This window comes from Schistocerca cancellata, chromosome 7, assembly GCF_023864275.1.
Source record: "Schistocerca cancellata isolate TAMUIC-IGC-003103 chromosome 7, iqSchCanc2.1, whole genome shotgun sequence".
Taxonomy (NCBI): Eukaryota; Metazoa; Arthropoda; class Insecta; order Orthoptera; family Acrididae; genus Schistocerca; species Schistocerca cancellata.
The window spans coordinates 347,911,341-347,930,434 of record NC_064632.1 but is presented as its reverse complement, the minus strand read 5'-3'; the positions used below and the strand labels follow the sequence as shown (position 1 = coordinate 347,930,434).

General features: G+C 43.0%; 1 protein-coding gene across 1 annotated transcript in view; it reads left to right on the top strand.

The window, feature by feature from the left end:
* The first annotated feature begins 1,318 nt into the window (after positions 1–1,318).
* LOC126092771 (uncharacterized) overlaps positions 1,319–19,094 on the top strand; it is a 51,763-nt gene continuing 33,987 nt past the window's right edge. The window contains exon 1 of the mRNA XM_049908499.1: positions 1,319–1,660. Coding sequence (XP_049764456.1) covers positions 1,319–1,660 — 342 coding nt within the window. The remainder of the gene's footprint in view (positions 1,661–19,094) is intronic.

The window sequence follows — 19,094 nt, the reverse complement described above, 5'->3', positions numbered from 1 at the left end:
GCTGGTGGCTGGCACGCAGGCCGCTCTTCTCAGCCTCTCGCTTCAGACCTGCTACCGACTCGCTTCACATCTCGCTTACTACTGACTTCCTACGAACGCTAAAGTGCGGTCTCTCACACCAACTATGCTTTCTGGTGCACACAATCCCTGCTACCATTACAAAATGTATCAATGCGCGGTCTTTCCCGCTCTTTTCTTAAAATGTATCCATACACGGTTTCTCCCGCCCTTTTTAAAATTATATCAATGTGCAGTCTCTCCCGTCATCAACATTTTGGTGCAGGCATTCCCTACTACCACAAATATTTCCAAAATGACAAATATTTATTGTTCCTACTTAATCCTATTAATAAAATATAGACTTCTTTCATAAATTGTGGTTTGACAATAGGCAATAGAAATATACAAGTCTTACACCTTTACTGAAAAAAGATTTCGTTGCCTTCAACAACGAAAGGAGTGGATACCCTCAAAGCGCCTCCAACGTAATGCTAGCAGAATAGAAAGGCTGTATTTCCTAGCACCTAAAGTACAGGGTGATTAAAAAAGAATACCACAACTTTAAAAATGTGTATTTAATGAAAGAAACATAATATAACCTTCTGTTATACATCATTACAAAGAGTATTTAAAAAGGTTTTTTTTTTCAATCAAAAACAAGTTCAGAGATGTTCAATATGGCCCCCTCCAGACACTCGAGCAATATCAATCCGATACTCCAACTCGTTCCACACTCTCTGTAGCATATCAGGCGTAACAGTTTGGATAGCTGCTGTTATTTCTCGTTTCAAATCATCAATGGTGGCTGGGAGAGGTGGCCGAAACACCATATCCTTAACATACCCCCATAAGAAAAAATCGCAGGGGGTAAGATCAGGGCTTCTTGGAGGCCAGTGATGAAGTGCTCTGTCACGGGCTGCCTGGCGGCCGATCCATCGCCTCGGGTAGTTGACTGTTTATACCAACGTGTAATACACCACCTATCAGGAGGTTTAACACCATACGTCGTTCGAAATGCACGCTGAACAACTGTCGTCGATTCACTTCTGCCGTACTCAATAACACAAAAAGCTTTCTGTTGAGCGGTCGCCATCTTAGCATCAACTGACGCTGACGCCTAGTCAACAGCGCCTCAAGCGAACAAATGTACAACTAAATGAAACTTTATAGCTCCCTTAATTCGCCGACAGATGGGGCTTAGCTCTGCCTTTTGTCGTTGTAGCGTTTTAAATTCCTAAAGTTGTGGTATTCTTTTTGAATCACCCTGTACATTGACGATTTATGTACACAGTGAGGGCCGACGCGACGCCCGCCCACGATGCAGCCCGCGCCTGTGGAGCAGCCGGCGGCGGCGGCGCAGGAGGCGTGCGACCTGGACTACCTGCTGACGTTCCTCCACTGGACGGGCACCATGCGCCACCCGCGCGCCGGCCCGCTGGCCTCCCGCGCCTACCAAGCGGCCAACGCGGCCGTCACGCTGGCCTTCGTCTACTTCGTGTGCTCGCAGGCGGTGGTCCTCTTCCGCGGCGGGACGTCGGACTTGGACAGCTTCACGCTCACCCTCAGCCTCATAGACACTCAGGGCACGTGGCTGGTGCGCATCAGGCACATCGCCGCGCTCCAGCCTCAGTTCCACAGGCTCGCTTACCAGGTCTCTGCTGTAAATTATACATTCCACGTTCAGCTGTTTGTAGCCGGCCGCTGTGGCCGAGTCGTTCTAGGCGCTTCAGTCTGGAACCGCACGACCGCTACGGTCGCAGGTTCGATTCCTGCCTTGGGGGACTGATGATTTCAGATGTTAAGTCACATAGTGCTCAGAGCCATTTGAACCATTTTTTCAGCTGTGTGTGGGGTCTGATTTTGGTCCTTCAAACCGTCGCGTCTCGTGTCTATGCAATATATTGTTAAAAACCAATGAGGGTTCAAATGGTTCAAATGTCTCTGAGCACTATGGTCATCATTCCCCTAGAAATTAGAACAACTTAAACCTAAGTAACCTAAGGACATCCATGCCCGAGGCAGGATTCGAACCTGCGACCGTAGCGGTAGCGTGGTTCCAGACTGTAGCGCCTAGAACCGCTCGGCCACTCCGGCCGACAACACTGAGGGGTTTTGTTGGTTTTCTTGGCGGAAGAGACCAGACAGCGAGGTCATCGGTGTCATCGGATTAGGGAAGGACGGAGAAGGAAGTCGGCCGTGCCCTTTCAAAGGAACCATCCCGGTATTTGTCTGGAGCTACTTAAGGAAATCAAGGGAAACCTAAATCAGGGTGGCCGGACGCGAGATTGAACCGTCGTCCTCCTGAGAGCGAGACCAGTATGGTAGACACTGCACCATCTCGCTTGGTAAACAAACCAATGAACAACACTCCACTACAACATACAATATTTTGTATGCTGTGGGGACGCACTATTGTCAATAACGTCTGTCTCACTTCACATCTCTTCGAGTACCATCAGAAGAGGTCGACAGATATGAATAGATTTTTCCATTGACACATTTGTATTTCAAGTTAAGTCGTAAATCTCCTCCTTTACTATTATCTACAGTGTGGCGATGTTTTTATCTCTTCCTGTTTGCTACTGCAATAGCCTCTTTAATTCTGTTTAGCACAATTTACTCTGTTTCTCACTTTGATTTCTATTTTCAGATCCGTTAACAAAGAGCCAGCCGCGGTGGCCGTGCGGTTCTAGGCGCTGCAGTCCGGAACCGCGGGACTGCTACGGTCGCAAGTTCGACTCCTGCCTCGGGCATGGATGTGTGTGATCTCCTTAGGTTAGTTCTGTTTAAGTAGTTCTCAGTTCTAGGGGACTAAGATGTTAAGTCCCATAGTGCTCAGAGCTATTTGTACCATTTTTCGTTACCAAAAGTCTGGTAACTTCTATCTACATGTGTTAAAGGCTCCCCAAATAGTCCTTCTTTTGCCTATTATTCTTAGCACTCCTTCATCCACACTATTTCCAGACAGTATTGTGAAAAATATAAGAACTGAAGTAACTTACGCATGATGTGTCATCGCCAATAAAGTAACTCGATGACAAATGGACGACGCATAGAAAGAACTGGTACATTATAGCACAGAACCTAACCGAAAGAAATACTCAATCAGACGAACAGACACATTTGTTCACAGGTAAGATTACACTGAAACCGCGACTTGTGATTTCGCTGGGCATTACAAAACGTGGGACGTCATTCTTAACGTGTTATCACCACGAAGGGGCAACGCGAACTCTGCAACGTGTTCCCATGCTGGAAACAAGGTTCGTAAGACGTTCTTGCGAGAGGACGTTAGATTCCGCCACCAGTGCCTGTAACAAATTATAGCAGATTGCTCGTTGGGGTATATGTACGTGCTGCAGTACGTCTCACCAGTGCTTCCCATACGTGCTCCATGGGAGTTCAGTGGGGAACGGGCAGTCCAGTCCATTACTCGAAAATCCAACAGCTCCACCTGCGCATTTCGATTGCGTCATGCTTTGTCATCCATAAAAATGAATTCTGGGGTGAATTACGCCTGAAGGATGAGGTATCGAATATATTGCTTCCCCCTACTTATACCTCCCGAGGAGATCACGAATGTAAAATTAGAGAGATTAGAGCGCGCACAGAGGCTTTCAGACAGTCGTTCTTCCCGCGAACCATACGCGACTGGAACAGGAAAGGGAGGTAATGACAGTGGCACGTAAAGTGCCCTCCGCCAAACACCGTTGGGTGGCTTGCGGAGTATAAATGTAGATGTAGATGTAGACACGCACTTGCGGAATGAGGAGTGTGTCACGATAACGTTGTCCAGTGTTGTATCAAATGGTTCAAATGACTCTGAGCACTATCGGATTTAACATTTGAGGTCATCAGTCCCCTAGACTTAGAACTACTTAAACCTAGCTAGCCTAAGGACATCACACACATCAACGCCCGAGGCAGGATTCGAACCTGCGAGCCGTTCAGGACTGAAGTGTCTAGAACGGCCACAACGGCCGGCAGTGTTGTATCGTGTGCAAAAATTTGGGGGTCAGTACGCTCTTTCAACATTATGTCTCCACAGAGCATAACACCTGGACCCCCAATATGATCATGTTCGGCAATGTTCTTCGTCCAGATTCACCTACTCGGACTGACTCAACTCTCACCCGAGAGGAACACGCGGCCCCACTTTTCGGCGATCCTATCTGTATGCCTTTGGTACCACCGCAAACGCTGCCATCTGCGTGCGAGTCTCAACAGGCTGGTCGTCGGACAAAGAGACCACACCCATGCAGTCGCTGTGCTACTGTGGACCTAGAAAATTCGTTCCCTGTAGTCCTGTTAACGTGGTTGAAATTGCACTCGCTCTTTGATGCGGGTGACTTCTTGCCTTTTGCAGTAGCGGTCGTCTGCTGCCGTACTTGACCGTGGGCAACCATCGCCTCTCCTTCGCGCTGCAGTGCCTGTGGTTCGGAACGCACCCCCTGCTTGTGAAACAGTGCTGTGAGTAATACAGAACTCTTGGTCTAGAATCGTGAAACTTCGTCCTTTTTCCAGTTTACCGATAATTCCAACCTTGTGAAATAAGCCAAATGTTGTCTCCTGGCCATTTTTCAGTGAAGAACATCACGACAATAACTACTCACTGATTGAGACATAGTGTCTTTTTTCGCATTTCTTGAATTCCGTCGTGTTGCAGGGCTAACATCATCTAGCTATATAATAACGCTTACATCACGCCATATGTCTATGAACTTTGGGTGCGTGGCTGGGAGACATTCGGCAACATGCTTCCGCCCTTTGCTTTATTTCCACAGATTAGTTAATATGTTACGATACTTTATCTGTCTCGTCCTTCAGTTTTGCAAAGGAGTGTCATTAACAAACGGTATTCTTTTAGTCCATAAGATTTTTTTGGCTTGCTATTTCTACTGTTAGCAATTCAGTTCGTTATAAAGGTCTGCTCCAGGCATACAGGTAAACTTCCTATTATTTTAGAAAAGCTGAGGGCATTAATTTGGAATTTAACACTTTCATTAGACAGAACTATTTTTTCATCTATCTCCGTTTCCAGCTTTTCCATTCTCTGTAATGTTTCGTTCTTTCATTGCTTTCCCTAATTTAAAGTGTAGTGCTAAACCTAGAGTCGACGCAGCAAAAGTGACTGAAAATGTAAGAGCTGACAATGACGAGTAACATAAGAAATCGATTTGTTTTACTACTATTTACGGAATACAACATACACTGACAGTCTCAAAACTAGTTAGTGTCTCGAAGTCGTAAACATGAAAGATACCAAACTAAGGATTCAGCAACAATGGCCTTAGTTGAGCCAGAACCCAATCAGTCGCTATGTGGAACGACAACAACAAATAATAAGCACAGGAAGAGTCCTGATAAACAGCCAGACACAATGGAGCACAGAGTTAGGAACTGTTGTGAGTGAAGCAAAGCGCACACTGAGGTTATTGTGCTTCGGCCTGTGTTTCCGCCTATGGCCCTGTGTTCGGAAGCTTGGCTTGTCTCAGAAGTCGTACTGGCCAGCACCGTGTTTGGTGACAGTAACGGCTGGTTCGCGCGGACGCAGCTGATTAGTATGCCACACCAGCACGGCTCTATGGACTACGAACAATTGTCGGCCCCGAGAGACTATGGTAACGCATCAAGTCTGAAAGGTGTTCTCACAATGTCGAAATTGTGCTATAGCAGTACATCTTTACTATCAAACAAAAAGGCGATATCCCGAGGTTCGAAATTGTTAATAATGGTCCGTTTGATGGTTTAAATTAAATTAATGTAACTTGGTCACTTAACAACCCTTAAGACTTTAGATCTAATCTTGTTAAGATTCTTCTCTTTATTTCGATGAAGTAATGAGTGATATCGGCAAGGGATTCAGTTTGATCACACAATTCTAGGTTTCCATAAATCATTTGACGTTCTGCGTCACAAGCGGTTTCTGGCCGGACTGCGTGCCCGTGAAGTACACTACTGGCCATTTAAATTGCTACACCAAGAGGATGACGTGCTACAGACTCGACACGAAGAAGATGCTGTGATATGCGAATGATAAGCTTTTCGGAGCATTCACACAAAGTTGGCGCCAGTGGCGACACCTACAACATGCTGACATGAGGAAAGTTTCCAACCGATTTCTCATACACAAACAGCAGTTGACCGGAGTTGCCTGGTGAAACAAGGTCGGATTGTAGCCTATCGCAATTGCGGTTTATCGTATCGCGACATTGCTGCTTGCGTTGGTCGAGATCCAATGACTGTCAGCAGAATATGGAATCGGTGGGTTCAGGAGGGTAATACGAAACGCCGTGCTGGATCCCAACGGCCTCGTATCACTAGCAGTCGAGATCACAGGCATCTTATGCACATGGCTGTAACGGGTCGTGCAGCCACGTCTCGATCCCTGAGTCAACTGATGGGGACGTTTGCAAGACAACTACCATCTGCACGAACAGTTCGACGACGTTTGCAGCAGCATTGACTATCAGCTCGGAGACCATGGCTGCGGTTACCCTTGACGCTGCATCACAGACAGGAGCGCCTGCGATGGTCTACTCAACGACGAACCTGGGTGCACGAATGGCAAAACATCATTTTTTCCGAGAAATCCAGGTTCTGTTTACAGCATCATGATGGTCGCATCCGTGTTTGGCGACATCGCGGTGAACGCACATTGGAAGCGTGCATTCGTCATCGCCATATTGGCGTATCACCCGGCGTGATGGTATAGGCTGCCATTGGTTACACGTCTCGGTCACCTCTTGTTCGCATTGACGGCGCTTTGAACAGTGGACGTTACATTTCAGATGTGTTACGACCCGTCGCTCTACCCTTCACTCGATCCCTGCGAAACCCTACATTTCAGCAGGATAATGCACGACCGCATGTTGCAGGTCCAGTACGGGCCTTTGTGGATACAGAAAATGTTCGACTGCTGCCCTGGGCAGCACATTCTCCAGATCTCTCACCAATTGAAAGCGCCTGGTCAATGGTGGCCGAGCAACTGGCTCGTCACAATACGCCAGTCACTACTCTTGATGAACTGTGGCCTCGTTCGAAGCTGCATGGGCAGCTGTACCTGTACACGCCATCCAAGCTCTGTTAGATTCAATGCCCAGGCGTATCAAGGCCGTTATTACGGCCAGAGGTGGTTGTTCTGGGTAGTACTTTCTCAGGGTCTATGCATCTAAATTACGTGAAAATGTAATCACATGTCAGTTCTAGTATAATATATTTGTCCAATGATTACCCGTTTATCATCTGCATTTGTTCTTGGTGTAGCAACGTTAAAGGCCAGTAGTGTAGCTTAGCATTCGTGTGACTGGATTTTTGATATCTTGTCAAAGTGGTCCCAGCTCATAGTAACTGACTGGAACTCATGTAATGAAACGGAAGTGATTTCTAAAGCTCCCCAGGCGGGTGTGATACGCGCTCTGCTGTTCATAAACGATATAAAGAAAGTAGGTCTCAACCTGCGCAGTCCTCTTAGATTGTTCGCAGAAAATGCCGCCTTGTACCATGTACTACAGACATAGTAATATCAAAATGAATGGCGAAATAATTTAGATAAGATACCTAGAAGGTGCGAAAAGAAGCAACTGATCCTAAATAAATAAAAAGTGCGGGTCCTCCACACGTGTACTTAAAAAGAACGTTAAATTACTATTAGACCTTAAATCACGCAAATTCTTAAGTTTTCGAAGCCTCTAAATACCTGGAGGTACAGACAATTAAAATTGGAGAATACAGAAGAGGACTGTGAGCTGACATTGTGTCAGGTCAGTATAAGCATGGACTACAGAAGCGCAAGGAAGCTGACAACGCCGTCTTAAACATAAACCGAATACATATGTACACAGCTTTAAGAGTTTCAAGAAGTCCAGCTGCTGTAACCGAAAGTCGGAATTTTGGTGCTGGGTACAGTTTCGGTACCGGTGCAATTATAAGAGTGTAACTGACCTCAGCGGCGCCCAGTCATACCACAACCAACTTATTGTCTTAACGGAAGCATTGTCTCCCGGAGCAGGCTGCTGTTTCATTCCACCGAATTCCATTGAGCAGTGAGTGATTGACCGTCTGCTGATGTTTCTTACAGAGTAAACTTCGGCGATTCTCAGCGACTATCTCAAATAATTTTTCTTCTAGGTGATCGACAGCGCTAACCACACAGGGGATAATGATATGTCGTACATTGCCCGGGGCGGTGTTGAAAACGAAGCTCGAGTTCATCTCAGCAATAATTGTAAGAGGTGGCCGGACGCAGGGCGTCATAAGCGATCTGCTTAGTAGGAAAAGACTATACATGTAACAGACGCTCCACGTGATTACAGTTGGAGTCACGAAAGACGCGGTCGAGTTTGGACTTGTTTCAAGCACCTGCGTCACGTATTCTACAACACACAAAGAGCGTCCAGCAGAGTTTTGCGTTCTCTGATGTGAACATCGTAGCTAGTGGGAGTATTGAACCTGATCATAGCGAGTCATTTGGAGAATTTTTACTCCATTTGTTCCTACAAATTCTACAAAATCAAGTGAGAGACTTCATTTTCAGAATACACATTTTGGTTCAAATGGCTCTGAGCACTATGGGACTTAACTTCTGAGGTCATCAGTCCCATAGAACTTAGAACTACCCAAACCTACCTAACCTAAGGACATCACACACAACCATGCCCGAGGCAGAATTCGAACCTGCGACAGTAGCGGTGGCGCGGTTCCAGACAGTAGCGCCTAGAACCACTCGGCCACTCCGGCCAGCGAATACACGTTTTCTGTTAGCGCAAAGCACGCCAGTTCATATATCATAACTGTCGCTTGGAACTGGAAACGATGCAGTCGCCGTCCGTTCCTCGATCTGCGCTATCGGCTATAGTTCGTGAATTGGACTGTAGTTATGGTATCAGCCTCCTCTGGATTTCTGGACGTATAGACGTGGATAAGCATTTAACACGTGGTGTTTCGGTTGTGGCATGAACGGAATTCCTTTATCGTTCATCAATTCATCTATGTTATTGCCTCATTCATTTCCTTCAATGTATGTTGCTTGTTAATTCTCTGGGTATATTAATGGCTGTCCTTTGTAACTTCTCCATAGCTATGTCTTAATGGGACAGAGGCGGGAAAGATAGCCAGGCTAAGGTATTCCTATTTTTTAGGCTGAGTAGCAGTAGACGGAAATTCGCTTAAACGATTGATTATAATCTGCTTTTGTTGAAGAACAATATCGAATAGTTAATTTACTTTGGATCAGAGTATGTATTTAAAACAATTCCATTTTCGCAAAGCGGCAAATGGCCACTATGCCCGACATGACGTACGAGTGCTTCCGTATTTTTATCTTCCATTCGTATCGCAAATTAGTTTTTGATATGCAAAATTATCAAGAGGATATTGGCAGTTCGACGTAGCTACGCCTATGTAGAAATTCTTAAATCACATGAATCATTAATCGTCTAACACTAGAACCAAACGGAGGGTTCATAGCGTAAAAGCAGAATTATACATTCGTTGTAATTTGGAGTTGGCAGCATGCAGCGATAGTTCTTTTTTGATGCGACCCACCATGAATACCTCTCCTGTATCAACCTCTCCATCTCAGAGTACAACTTCCAGCCTACGTCCTCAATTGTTTGTTGGATATATTGCAGTCCTCCTCTACAGTTTTTCTCCTCTACAGTTCCATCTAGTACCATGGAAGACATTCCCCGCTGTCTTAACAGATGTCCTACCAACCTGTCCCTTCACCTTGACAGTGTTTTCCACACATCCCCTTTCCTTCCACATTTTGCAAAGAAAATGCTCATTCCTTACCTCAGTCCACTTAATATTCAACATTTGTCTGTAGCACCACATCTCATATGCTTCGGTTCTTTTCTGTTCCGGTTTTCCCACAGTGCAGGTTTCACTACCATACAATGCTTTGCTCCAAACGTACATTATCAGCAATTTACTCTTTGCATTAAGGTCTAAGTTTGATACTGGCCAGGAAAGCTCTTTTGGCCAGTGCAAGTCTGCTTTTGATGTCCTCCTTGCCCCGTGTGTCATTGGTTGTTTAGCTGCCTAGGAAGCAGAATTCCTTAACATCATCTACTTCACGACCATCAATCCTGATGTTAAGTTTCTCGCTGTTCTCATCTCTGATACCTTTCATTACTTTCGTCTTTTCTCGATTTACTCTCAATCCGTACTTTGCACTCATTGGACTGCCATTCTATTCAGCAGATCATTTAATTCTTCATCACTGTCACTCAGGATAGCAAAGTTATTAGAGAATCGTATCAGTGATACTCTTTCACGTTGAATTTTATTCCCACTCCTGAATCTTTGTTTCATTTCCGTCATTACTTCTTCGATATACAGATTGAACGGTAGAAGCGAAAGACTACATTCTTGTTTTACACCCTATTCAATCCGAGTACTTCATTCTTAGTTGTCCACTATTGTTATTACCGCTTGGCTCTTGTACATACTGTATAATATCCGTCTTTCCCCATAGCTTGCCCCTATTTTTCTCAGAATTCAGAACATATTGCACCATTTTACACTGTCGTACGCTCTTTCCAGGTCAACAGATCCTATGAATGTGTCTTGATTTTTCCTTAGTCGTGCTTCCATTATCAATAGGTACGTCAGAGTTGCCTCTCCGGTGCCTTTACCTTTCTTAAAGCCAAACTGATCGTCATCTAACACATACTCAATTTTCTTTTCCATTCTTCTGTATATTATTCTTGTGAGTAACTTGTATGCTTGACCTATTAAGCTGATTGTACGATATCCTCGCACTTGTCAGCTCTTCCAGGCATCGGAATTGTGTGGGTGATATTTTTGCGGAAGTCTGATGGTATGTCGATACACTCATACGTTCTACACAGCAACGTGAACAGTCGTTTCGTTACCACTTCCCTCAAAGCTTTTAGAAATTTTGATGGATTGTTATCTATGCCTTCTACCTTTTTTGAGATCTTTTAAATTCTGATTCTGATACTGGATCCCCTATCTCTTTTAAATCGACTCCTGTTTCTTCGTCTATCACATCAGGCAAATCTTTCCCCTCATAGAGATCCTCAATGTACTCTTTCCAACTTTCCGCATTCTCCTCTGCATTTAGCTAGGGAAATCCCGTTGCACTTTTAATGTTGCCACCCTTGCCTTAAATGTCACCGAAGGAGTTTTGGACTTTGCTATATGCTGAGTCGGTTCTTATGTCAATCATATCTTTTTCGAGTTTTTCACTTTTTTATGCAGCCATTTCGTCTTAGCTTCCCTATACTTCCTATTTATTTATTTCTTCAGCGACTTTTATTTCTGTATTTCTGTATTTCTCTGAACACTTTTGTACTTCCTTCTTTCATCGATCATCTGAAATATTTCTTCCGTTAGTCATGGTTTCTTCGCATTTACCTTGATTGTTATTATGCTTTTGAATGCAGCCATTTCGTCTTAACTTCCCCACACTTCCTATTTATTTCCTTCTTCAGTTACTTTTATTTCTGTATTCCTGTATTTCCTGAACATTTTTGTACTTACTTCTTTCATCGATCATTTCTTCTGTTAGTCACGGTTTCTTCAAAGTTACCGTGATTGTACCTATATTTTCCTTTTGAAATTCTGTGACTGCCCTGTTTAGAGATGACCATTCCTCTTGAACTGTACTGCCTTCTGGGCTATACCTTACTGCTGTATCTATAGCCTTAGAGAACGTCCTTAGAACTTCTGTATCCCAGTTCTGTGTATCGCACTTCTTTGCACATTGATTCTTCCTGACTAATGTCTTAAACTTTGGCCTCTTCATCAATACTACATTGTGATCTGATTCTATATCTGTTCCTGGGTATGTCTTACAATCCCGTGTCTGAATTTGGGAACTCTATCTGACCATGAGGTAATCTAATTGAAAGCTTCACGTAACACCCGGCCGTTTCCATGTATACCTCATCCTCTTGTGGTTCTCGAACAATGTATTCACTATTACTAGCTTAAATTTATTACAGAATCAATTATTCTTTCTCTTCTATCATTACTTGTCCCAAGCACATGCTCTCCTGTAATCATTTCTTCTGCTCCTTCCCTTACAACTGCGTTTCAGTCCCCCATGACTATTAGAATTTTATCTCCTCTTACGCATCATATCAGCCTTTCAATATCTTCATATGCTTTCTCTATCTCATCATCTTCTGCTTGCGACGTCGGCATCTATACCTGGTCTATCGTTGTCGGTGTTAGTTTGCTGTCGATTCTGATGCGAACAACCCTATCACTGAACTGTTCACAGTAACATATTCCCTGCCCTATCCTCTTATTAAAAATGAATCCTAAGCCCGTTCCATTATAACACTGTCTGCTGCTACCGGTATTACCCTATATGCATGTGTCCAGAAATCCTTGAGTGCTTCCCATTTCACTTTACTGACGCTTAATATATCTAGATTGAGCTTCTGCATTTCCCTTTTCTGATTTCGCCTACGATGTTCAAGCTTCTGACATTCCATGCCCCTACTCGTAGAACGTTATCCTCTTGTTTGTTATTCATTTTTCTCATGTTCACCTCCCCCTTGGCAGTCCACTCACAAAGATCCGAATGGAGGACTATTCCGGAATCTTTAATCAATGGGGAGATCATCATGACACTTTTTCAGTTACAGGTCACATGTCTTGTGGGTAAACTTAATGTGTGTTTAATGCGATGATGTTCATTGCCTGCTGCATCCCTATGCCGTTGATCATTGCTGATTCTTCCGCCTTTAGTGGCAGTTTCCCACCCCAAGGACAAGAGAGTGCCCTGAGCCTCTGTCTGCTACTCTGCTCTCTTTGACAAAGACGTTGGCAGAATGAGGGTGACTTCTTACGCCGGATGCTTTCGGCACCAACTCTGATTATCAATCGAAATTTAAGGAGTGGCTGGTTTGAAACCTGCAACCGAAGACTTTTTGATTACTAATCAAAGAGACTACCCCTAGACCACAGGTGCTTCGCAACGACAGTACAAAAAAATTAAAGCTAACAAAAATTTGTTGCAAACTGTATCTAGCAAAAAATAATACATTTTTTGATGTTTACTATATGTTTTATAGTGTTCACCCACATCTTAGCTAACACTTTTGCCAGGCAATATTGGTTTATCTCGTCAGTTTCATTTGGCAGCCCAATTTTTATCGTAAAATATGATTCTAATTAAATTATTTACACTTTTCAAAGTGAAACTGACACAACTTATGGATAGAATTCGTCGTCCTAGATGAAGCACAACTGTCAGTATGTCCACTGCTCTTCTGGACTTCAATTTGACAATTTTTCTTCTCAGTTCATGCACTCTCGATCTTGAACGATGTTCTCAAAAAGTGGTCTTTAGGGTCCTTGCGCTTCACACTGTTCTTTTCACTGCCTTCTTTTCGGCTGCTTTTCATTCTTCCTTGATTCTAATTTCTTTTTCTTCTCTTTCTTTAATTGCCATTTCTAGCTCAATGCTATAAAGATTCGTTATAAATATTGCCTGGAACCCTTTCTTTCGGTCGACGCCTTTACGTTTTCCCGTGGCCAGATGAGACCGTCGAGGTGGCTACTTTGCCCGTAATGACCCCTTTACACAAAATCTGTATATTCGCTAATAGCATGACGCAAGTTTCCATAACTAAACTAGGATTATGGTGTCAAGATATGAAGAGTTTCATTAAAAAGACACAAGTAACATTCCCTCTCCACAATAAACGCACTAACTGACACAGTTAAGAGGATGGACTTGATTGCGTGACGAGCCATTTAGGGAGAATATGATGAAATATTTTCCGCGCCATGATAGCACCTTCTAGCACCGAGGACCTCAGCGGCCACTTTACCCTGTTCTCCATTACATCCGCAACTAAATATTTTGCTTTGTTATTTTCTTTTAGCATTTTTCAAGCTAGGCTCTCTAGAAAAGCACGATCCAACTAACAAGGGACCCTATTATGCCTGACATAAGATTATATACGATGCAGCCTACTCTTATTAGTGGAAATTAATAAGTCGTGTTTTCAATCCTCGCCTTTGTGACCTCCTGAAATCTGCTGCGGACACTTTCATCGAGGTGTGTGAACGTCTGTGGACGTTCTTGCTCAAGAGATGAAAACCGAGGATGTTGCAATGTTAGACGTTGGAATCGGGACAGAAGTAGGCATTGTAAATCATTCCGAAAGTGTTTCATTAGTTTCACGTCGGGAGAGTGGGCAGGCCAGTCCACTTCAGTAATTTTGCTGTCTACAAACCACTGAATCACAGACGCAGCTCTACGACATCGTACATTCTCACGCTCATTCAAACAATCATCACCACCGAAGTGTTCGTCAGCTGTACGCACTATATAGTGCTATAAAGTGTATCCATACCCTTCTGTGACCAGATCCTAACGAGGATCCCCCATAGCGTAATACCAGCTCCTACTTACTTCACTGTTGGAACTGCACATAATGGAAAGTAATGTTCTCCATGCTTTCCTCAAACCCAAAGCCTTCCACGGATAGCTACAGGGTATAAGACAATTCATCACTCCAGATCACTAGCTTCCACTTATTTACTGTTCGATGGCGTCGTTGTTTGCACGTTGTTTACCGTTGACGAGACAAAATTGTGTGTTATCAGGACCGCATTCTTTTAGACTCTCTATGCACAGACATTTTGGTAGGTAGACTGTTGCTACCAATTTGGAGTTTCTGATTCCTTCCTGTGATTTCATATACTTTTGTACACCTACCCTTTGCAATGATTGGCGGTTCTAGTTCCTCAGTACATGACGTCTCCATTGTCTTGCTTAGCTTTAGTTGTTGCTTCGCCTTTCCACTTCACAATCACTACAAGAAATGATCTTGGATAACTTCATGAGGGTCGAAAAGTTCCTGACGGATTTATTACACAAGTGACATTCAATGATTCGTCCACGTTCGAAGTCAGTGAAGTCTCCTGACCCAACCATTCTGCTGTTAACGGTTCTCCACTGACTGCACAGTACCGCTCGTCCCCATTTATACAGGCGGCTACACCTCTAGTTTCATCTAGCGATCAACTACTCATTACATAGGTGTGCCCAGATACCTTTGATGAAATAGTGTATACGGAAGCCTTGTTACAAATTGAAGTAGGAATAGTGAGACATTCGTCGTCTGTATTACATTTGACACCCATTCATCCCCAGCTACGTTCACATATAAAGATATTTACTGCTAAGATGCTTTTGGAGTCGAATGAAGATGTAATAACGATCATAGATAGGTATCTTGTAGATACTGTCAGAATCGCACTTCAGGAATTGAGTTTACTCACGCGAACAAAGTTTGATAAAAGATATTGATCTAATATGAACTGCATTTTAAATTAGATTCATTTTGGATCTCAGAGGTACAGTTTCTTAAGAAATTTATACTCTCCCTTACAAGTTGCTCACAATCCTATAAATTAATTCAGTGGTGCATTAATAAATGTTACGTATTTTGCTTCCTATAATAATCGTGGAATTCGTTGTTTGATACGCTGGCTCTTTGGGTCGTAATCTCGTAGAAATACTTTTCGTAAATAGGACGATTCCTACTTGCGTGATTAGTCGGCTACCCGTTCACAACAGGAATTTATCCTCTAGGTGCTATTTTTATTACATAAGTCATCGTTGTTGTCCGACAAAGAACACATCTGCAGCGTTCCACTCAATTGTGTTATTATCTGCCTGCCTGCCTTTCATCTAGATCTCCTTACAAAGTCATCACAAGGTAAGAAGCGATGAAATTCTTAACACAACATATGACGTACAGAGGGCACTAAGAGACCAGTCTTACAATAGATTACGTAAGGCAGTTTTTCGGAAAGAGGGCTCACAGGTTGCAAATATTTGTCGAAAATTATATTGCACTGTCATCAGATGATATGAAAATTTTTATTGTTCATACTAGTTTCGCTTAGCAACAATAAAGACTGCAAGTGGAATAAATGGTGATAGAAGAAAACTTTCGAAATATAGCTCTTTTTTACTAGGCGTAGTTATTAATTTTTAATTATCACCTCAAAAACATTAAACTTGGATTGTGAAGCTAGATGAGTTCTTAAACCTTCTCCTTCAACGTTACACATATTTCGCAAAGATTGATAAGTAGGTGACAGACTCTGTTTGATGAAGTTCCCATTCTGGAAATCCGTGCTACGCAATAGTGTCTGAATCTCAGGAAAGTGGAAGCCACTATGTACCACTTCAGGAGTGGGGTAAAATTCTATAGCTGAAAGAAGCAGCATGTATAACTATGCCCTGTACACAATGAAATGGAGTGTTGTAGGGGAGCAACAGCTCCTGACACCTTCCCTCAATTCTTTGAATTGAATGCCTGCTATAATTTCGTAAGGAACCGGCAGTATGGTCCTATCATGGTCTGTCATTTCCTTTATACTGTCCAATCATATTTACATAATCATCTGTCAGAAGCCTGAGTGACCACCTTATTTTTGCTGCGGACCACTGTGAGAGGTGTAGGAACAGATTAAATGAAGTGATCCCACAGATTCTCGATTCGATTTAAATCCGGTATGTCTGGTGGCCAGGGGCGTACGATATACTCATCCCGGTGCTGTTACAACCCTATCACTGCTATTGTAATTTAGTATGGTTTTACCTGGATAACAGAAAACACTTTCTCTGTGTTGCCACGTATCCCATACCCCAACAGAAAAAATAGTCCTGTCACGTGATAAGTCACTTACTATAATTTAGTTTTCTTTCCAAATAAAGTACACTATGGGGGGACAGTGCTGTTTATGGGAAAATCTAATCAACAGAGTTACCATTTTTACAGGATTTGACCATGTTTTGTGTCTAATAGATAAGTGAATCAGACTACTCACTTCTTTTCCTAAGATCTTACCCTGTGGCTATACAGAAACGCAGTATGAATAACATTATACTAAAGCTAAGACAACTCATTTACAAGTTCTTTTTGTGGTTTAAAACAGGATCTAAAGGTCGCCAGCCTATACAGGCAATGAAACGGTGAAGTACTGGAAAAGCAGAGGTATGAATTTTGCCTACTTTCTTGCTACTGTTCAATTTCGTTCTTCAAATAAATATTACTCCACTTAAACAAGCTTTTAAACGAGAGAAATCCCAGGGAATAATTTCAAGGAAAAAGTATGGCCAGGGGGGACTTTTGGAGAAGCCTTTCCACAATCAAAAATTTTAATACTAAAATACTTAGATACTAATGCACACACTTTTCATACTGAACATACACTTCAAGAAAACCCCTTTCTTACTGGAACTTACTTTTAGAAGCTATTGCTCTTTCAACTAATTCTGTATAGTCATTTAACAGATTCTAGTAAATTGGCTTCACTCTGGTTGCATTTTATGTAAGCAAACTTTTACTATATCACTTTACAATAGTTATGAAAACACAAAAACAATTTAAATGGTACCTCTTTATATTAACTTGGTAGTTAATAAGTCTGTAAAACAGGATACTCGGATTAATCATATACCATTAAGCAACCCTATATAGGTGTATGATTAGAATGAAAAACAGGGTGAACCAGTTTCATTAAAGTTGAAGAATGATGATTAAAGCAGAGTTTAAATTAATGGTTGACGCTGTAGGAAAGTAAAAATAAAAAAAGTCTTATCTGGTGGCTGTAGGCTTGGGTGAGGCGAACAACAATTATGACAGCACACTACCCACACAACGGCCTGCAACTATCTTGATGTATGGGCTCAACTTCTCTTCTTGGCGTCGTTCAATTGTACATACAGTAACCCGTCAGCTCGCAAGTATGCCGATGAGCCATTTGCAGTCTTGATCAGAGGCATTTTTGTTCAAATTTGTAGGCAAAGCTTCTCCTGCTCCACAAAGGTTTTGCCTCAAACACTACTACTTACAGACTGTGTGACTTACTTCCCTCACTGACTCTATGTAGCACGCCAGTTCGCCCTTGCCACCTTTTCCTGTCCCCAGAGCCACTTTCGTTTCAAGCAAAAGGACACTGACTTTTACATAACACCTATTTCTCACATTGTTTCTAAGCATGACCATTTCTTAAATTGTCAAATTTACATCAACATAAACAATTTATAAACACAAATAATTTTAAATATAAAATATCATCAGAAAATTATTTAACATAATAAATAATTTACATAGCATTTTACATACATTACTCACATACAAAGCAAAGATGTTGAATCTCGAGCATAGCATACTTTACTTTACATCTACAGAAAATATACTACCAAAAATTGAAAATTTTAAAGCAAAAAAATATAAAAATTTAATTGAACAATAAACATATAACGTTATACTCTTCCAACTGCAAACTTCATGCATTGTATTGTCGTTCTAGTAGATGTGATCGTGCCAAAGAAATAGAGACAGCATTTAGGGGTGGAAATGGTACTGAATGATAGGTGCATGCTTTTATTGAGCCATTGTGCCCCCAGAATGATGGAATCACCCAGAGAATACCGCGATTACATACCCCAGACTTTAAGGCTCCCTTCTCCGGCCTGGGCTCTTCTGATGACTGTTTCAGATTTTTTGCTTCCAGATATTTCGAACCGTACATATCAATGGCCATCTGTCTGATGGAGCATAAAGAGTGATTCATGTCGAAAGGCCACCTGTCGCTACTCAGTGGATGTCCAGTTTCCGTACTGATGTGCGAATTTGAGTCTTCATCGCCGATGAAAAGCAGTCAGCATTGTAGTGGGTGGTTGCCACGAGAGGCCGTATTAAAACTCGGCGAGACCTTTCCAAGTGATTGTTTTTAGCTACAGTACCCTCGTTCCTCTTGTTCTGCGTCACAGGGCCCCGCAATGCTGAGGAACCGCCACAGTGGCCCATGTAATATAATACTGTGTTGAGCCAGCCTTAGACGCCAGCAGAGTTGTGATTACATCAGGATGTGCCAGCTGCCGACGCAGCAGTCTCCGCCCCCATTGCCTCAGCGCTGCTTCCCAGGAGCTGCTCCGCAGCCAGCAGACATCTGCAAGATGCCCGCACCACATGTCCTCCCCGGCAACAAGTGCCCGTGATCTGGCGTCCGACGCTGTGGCCATCACCTCGGGATGCCTCTGGCGTGTGATTACATCAGGATGCCAACTCAGCAGTCTC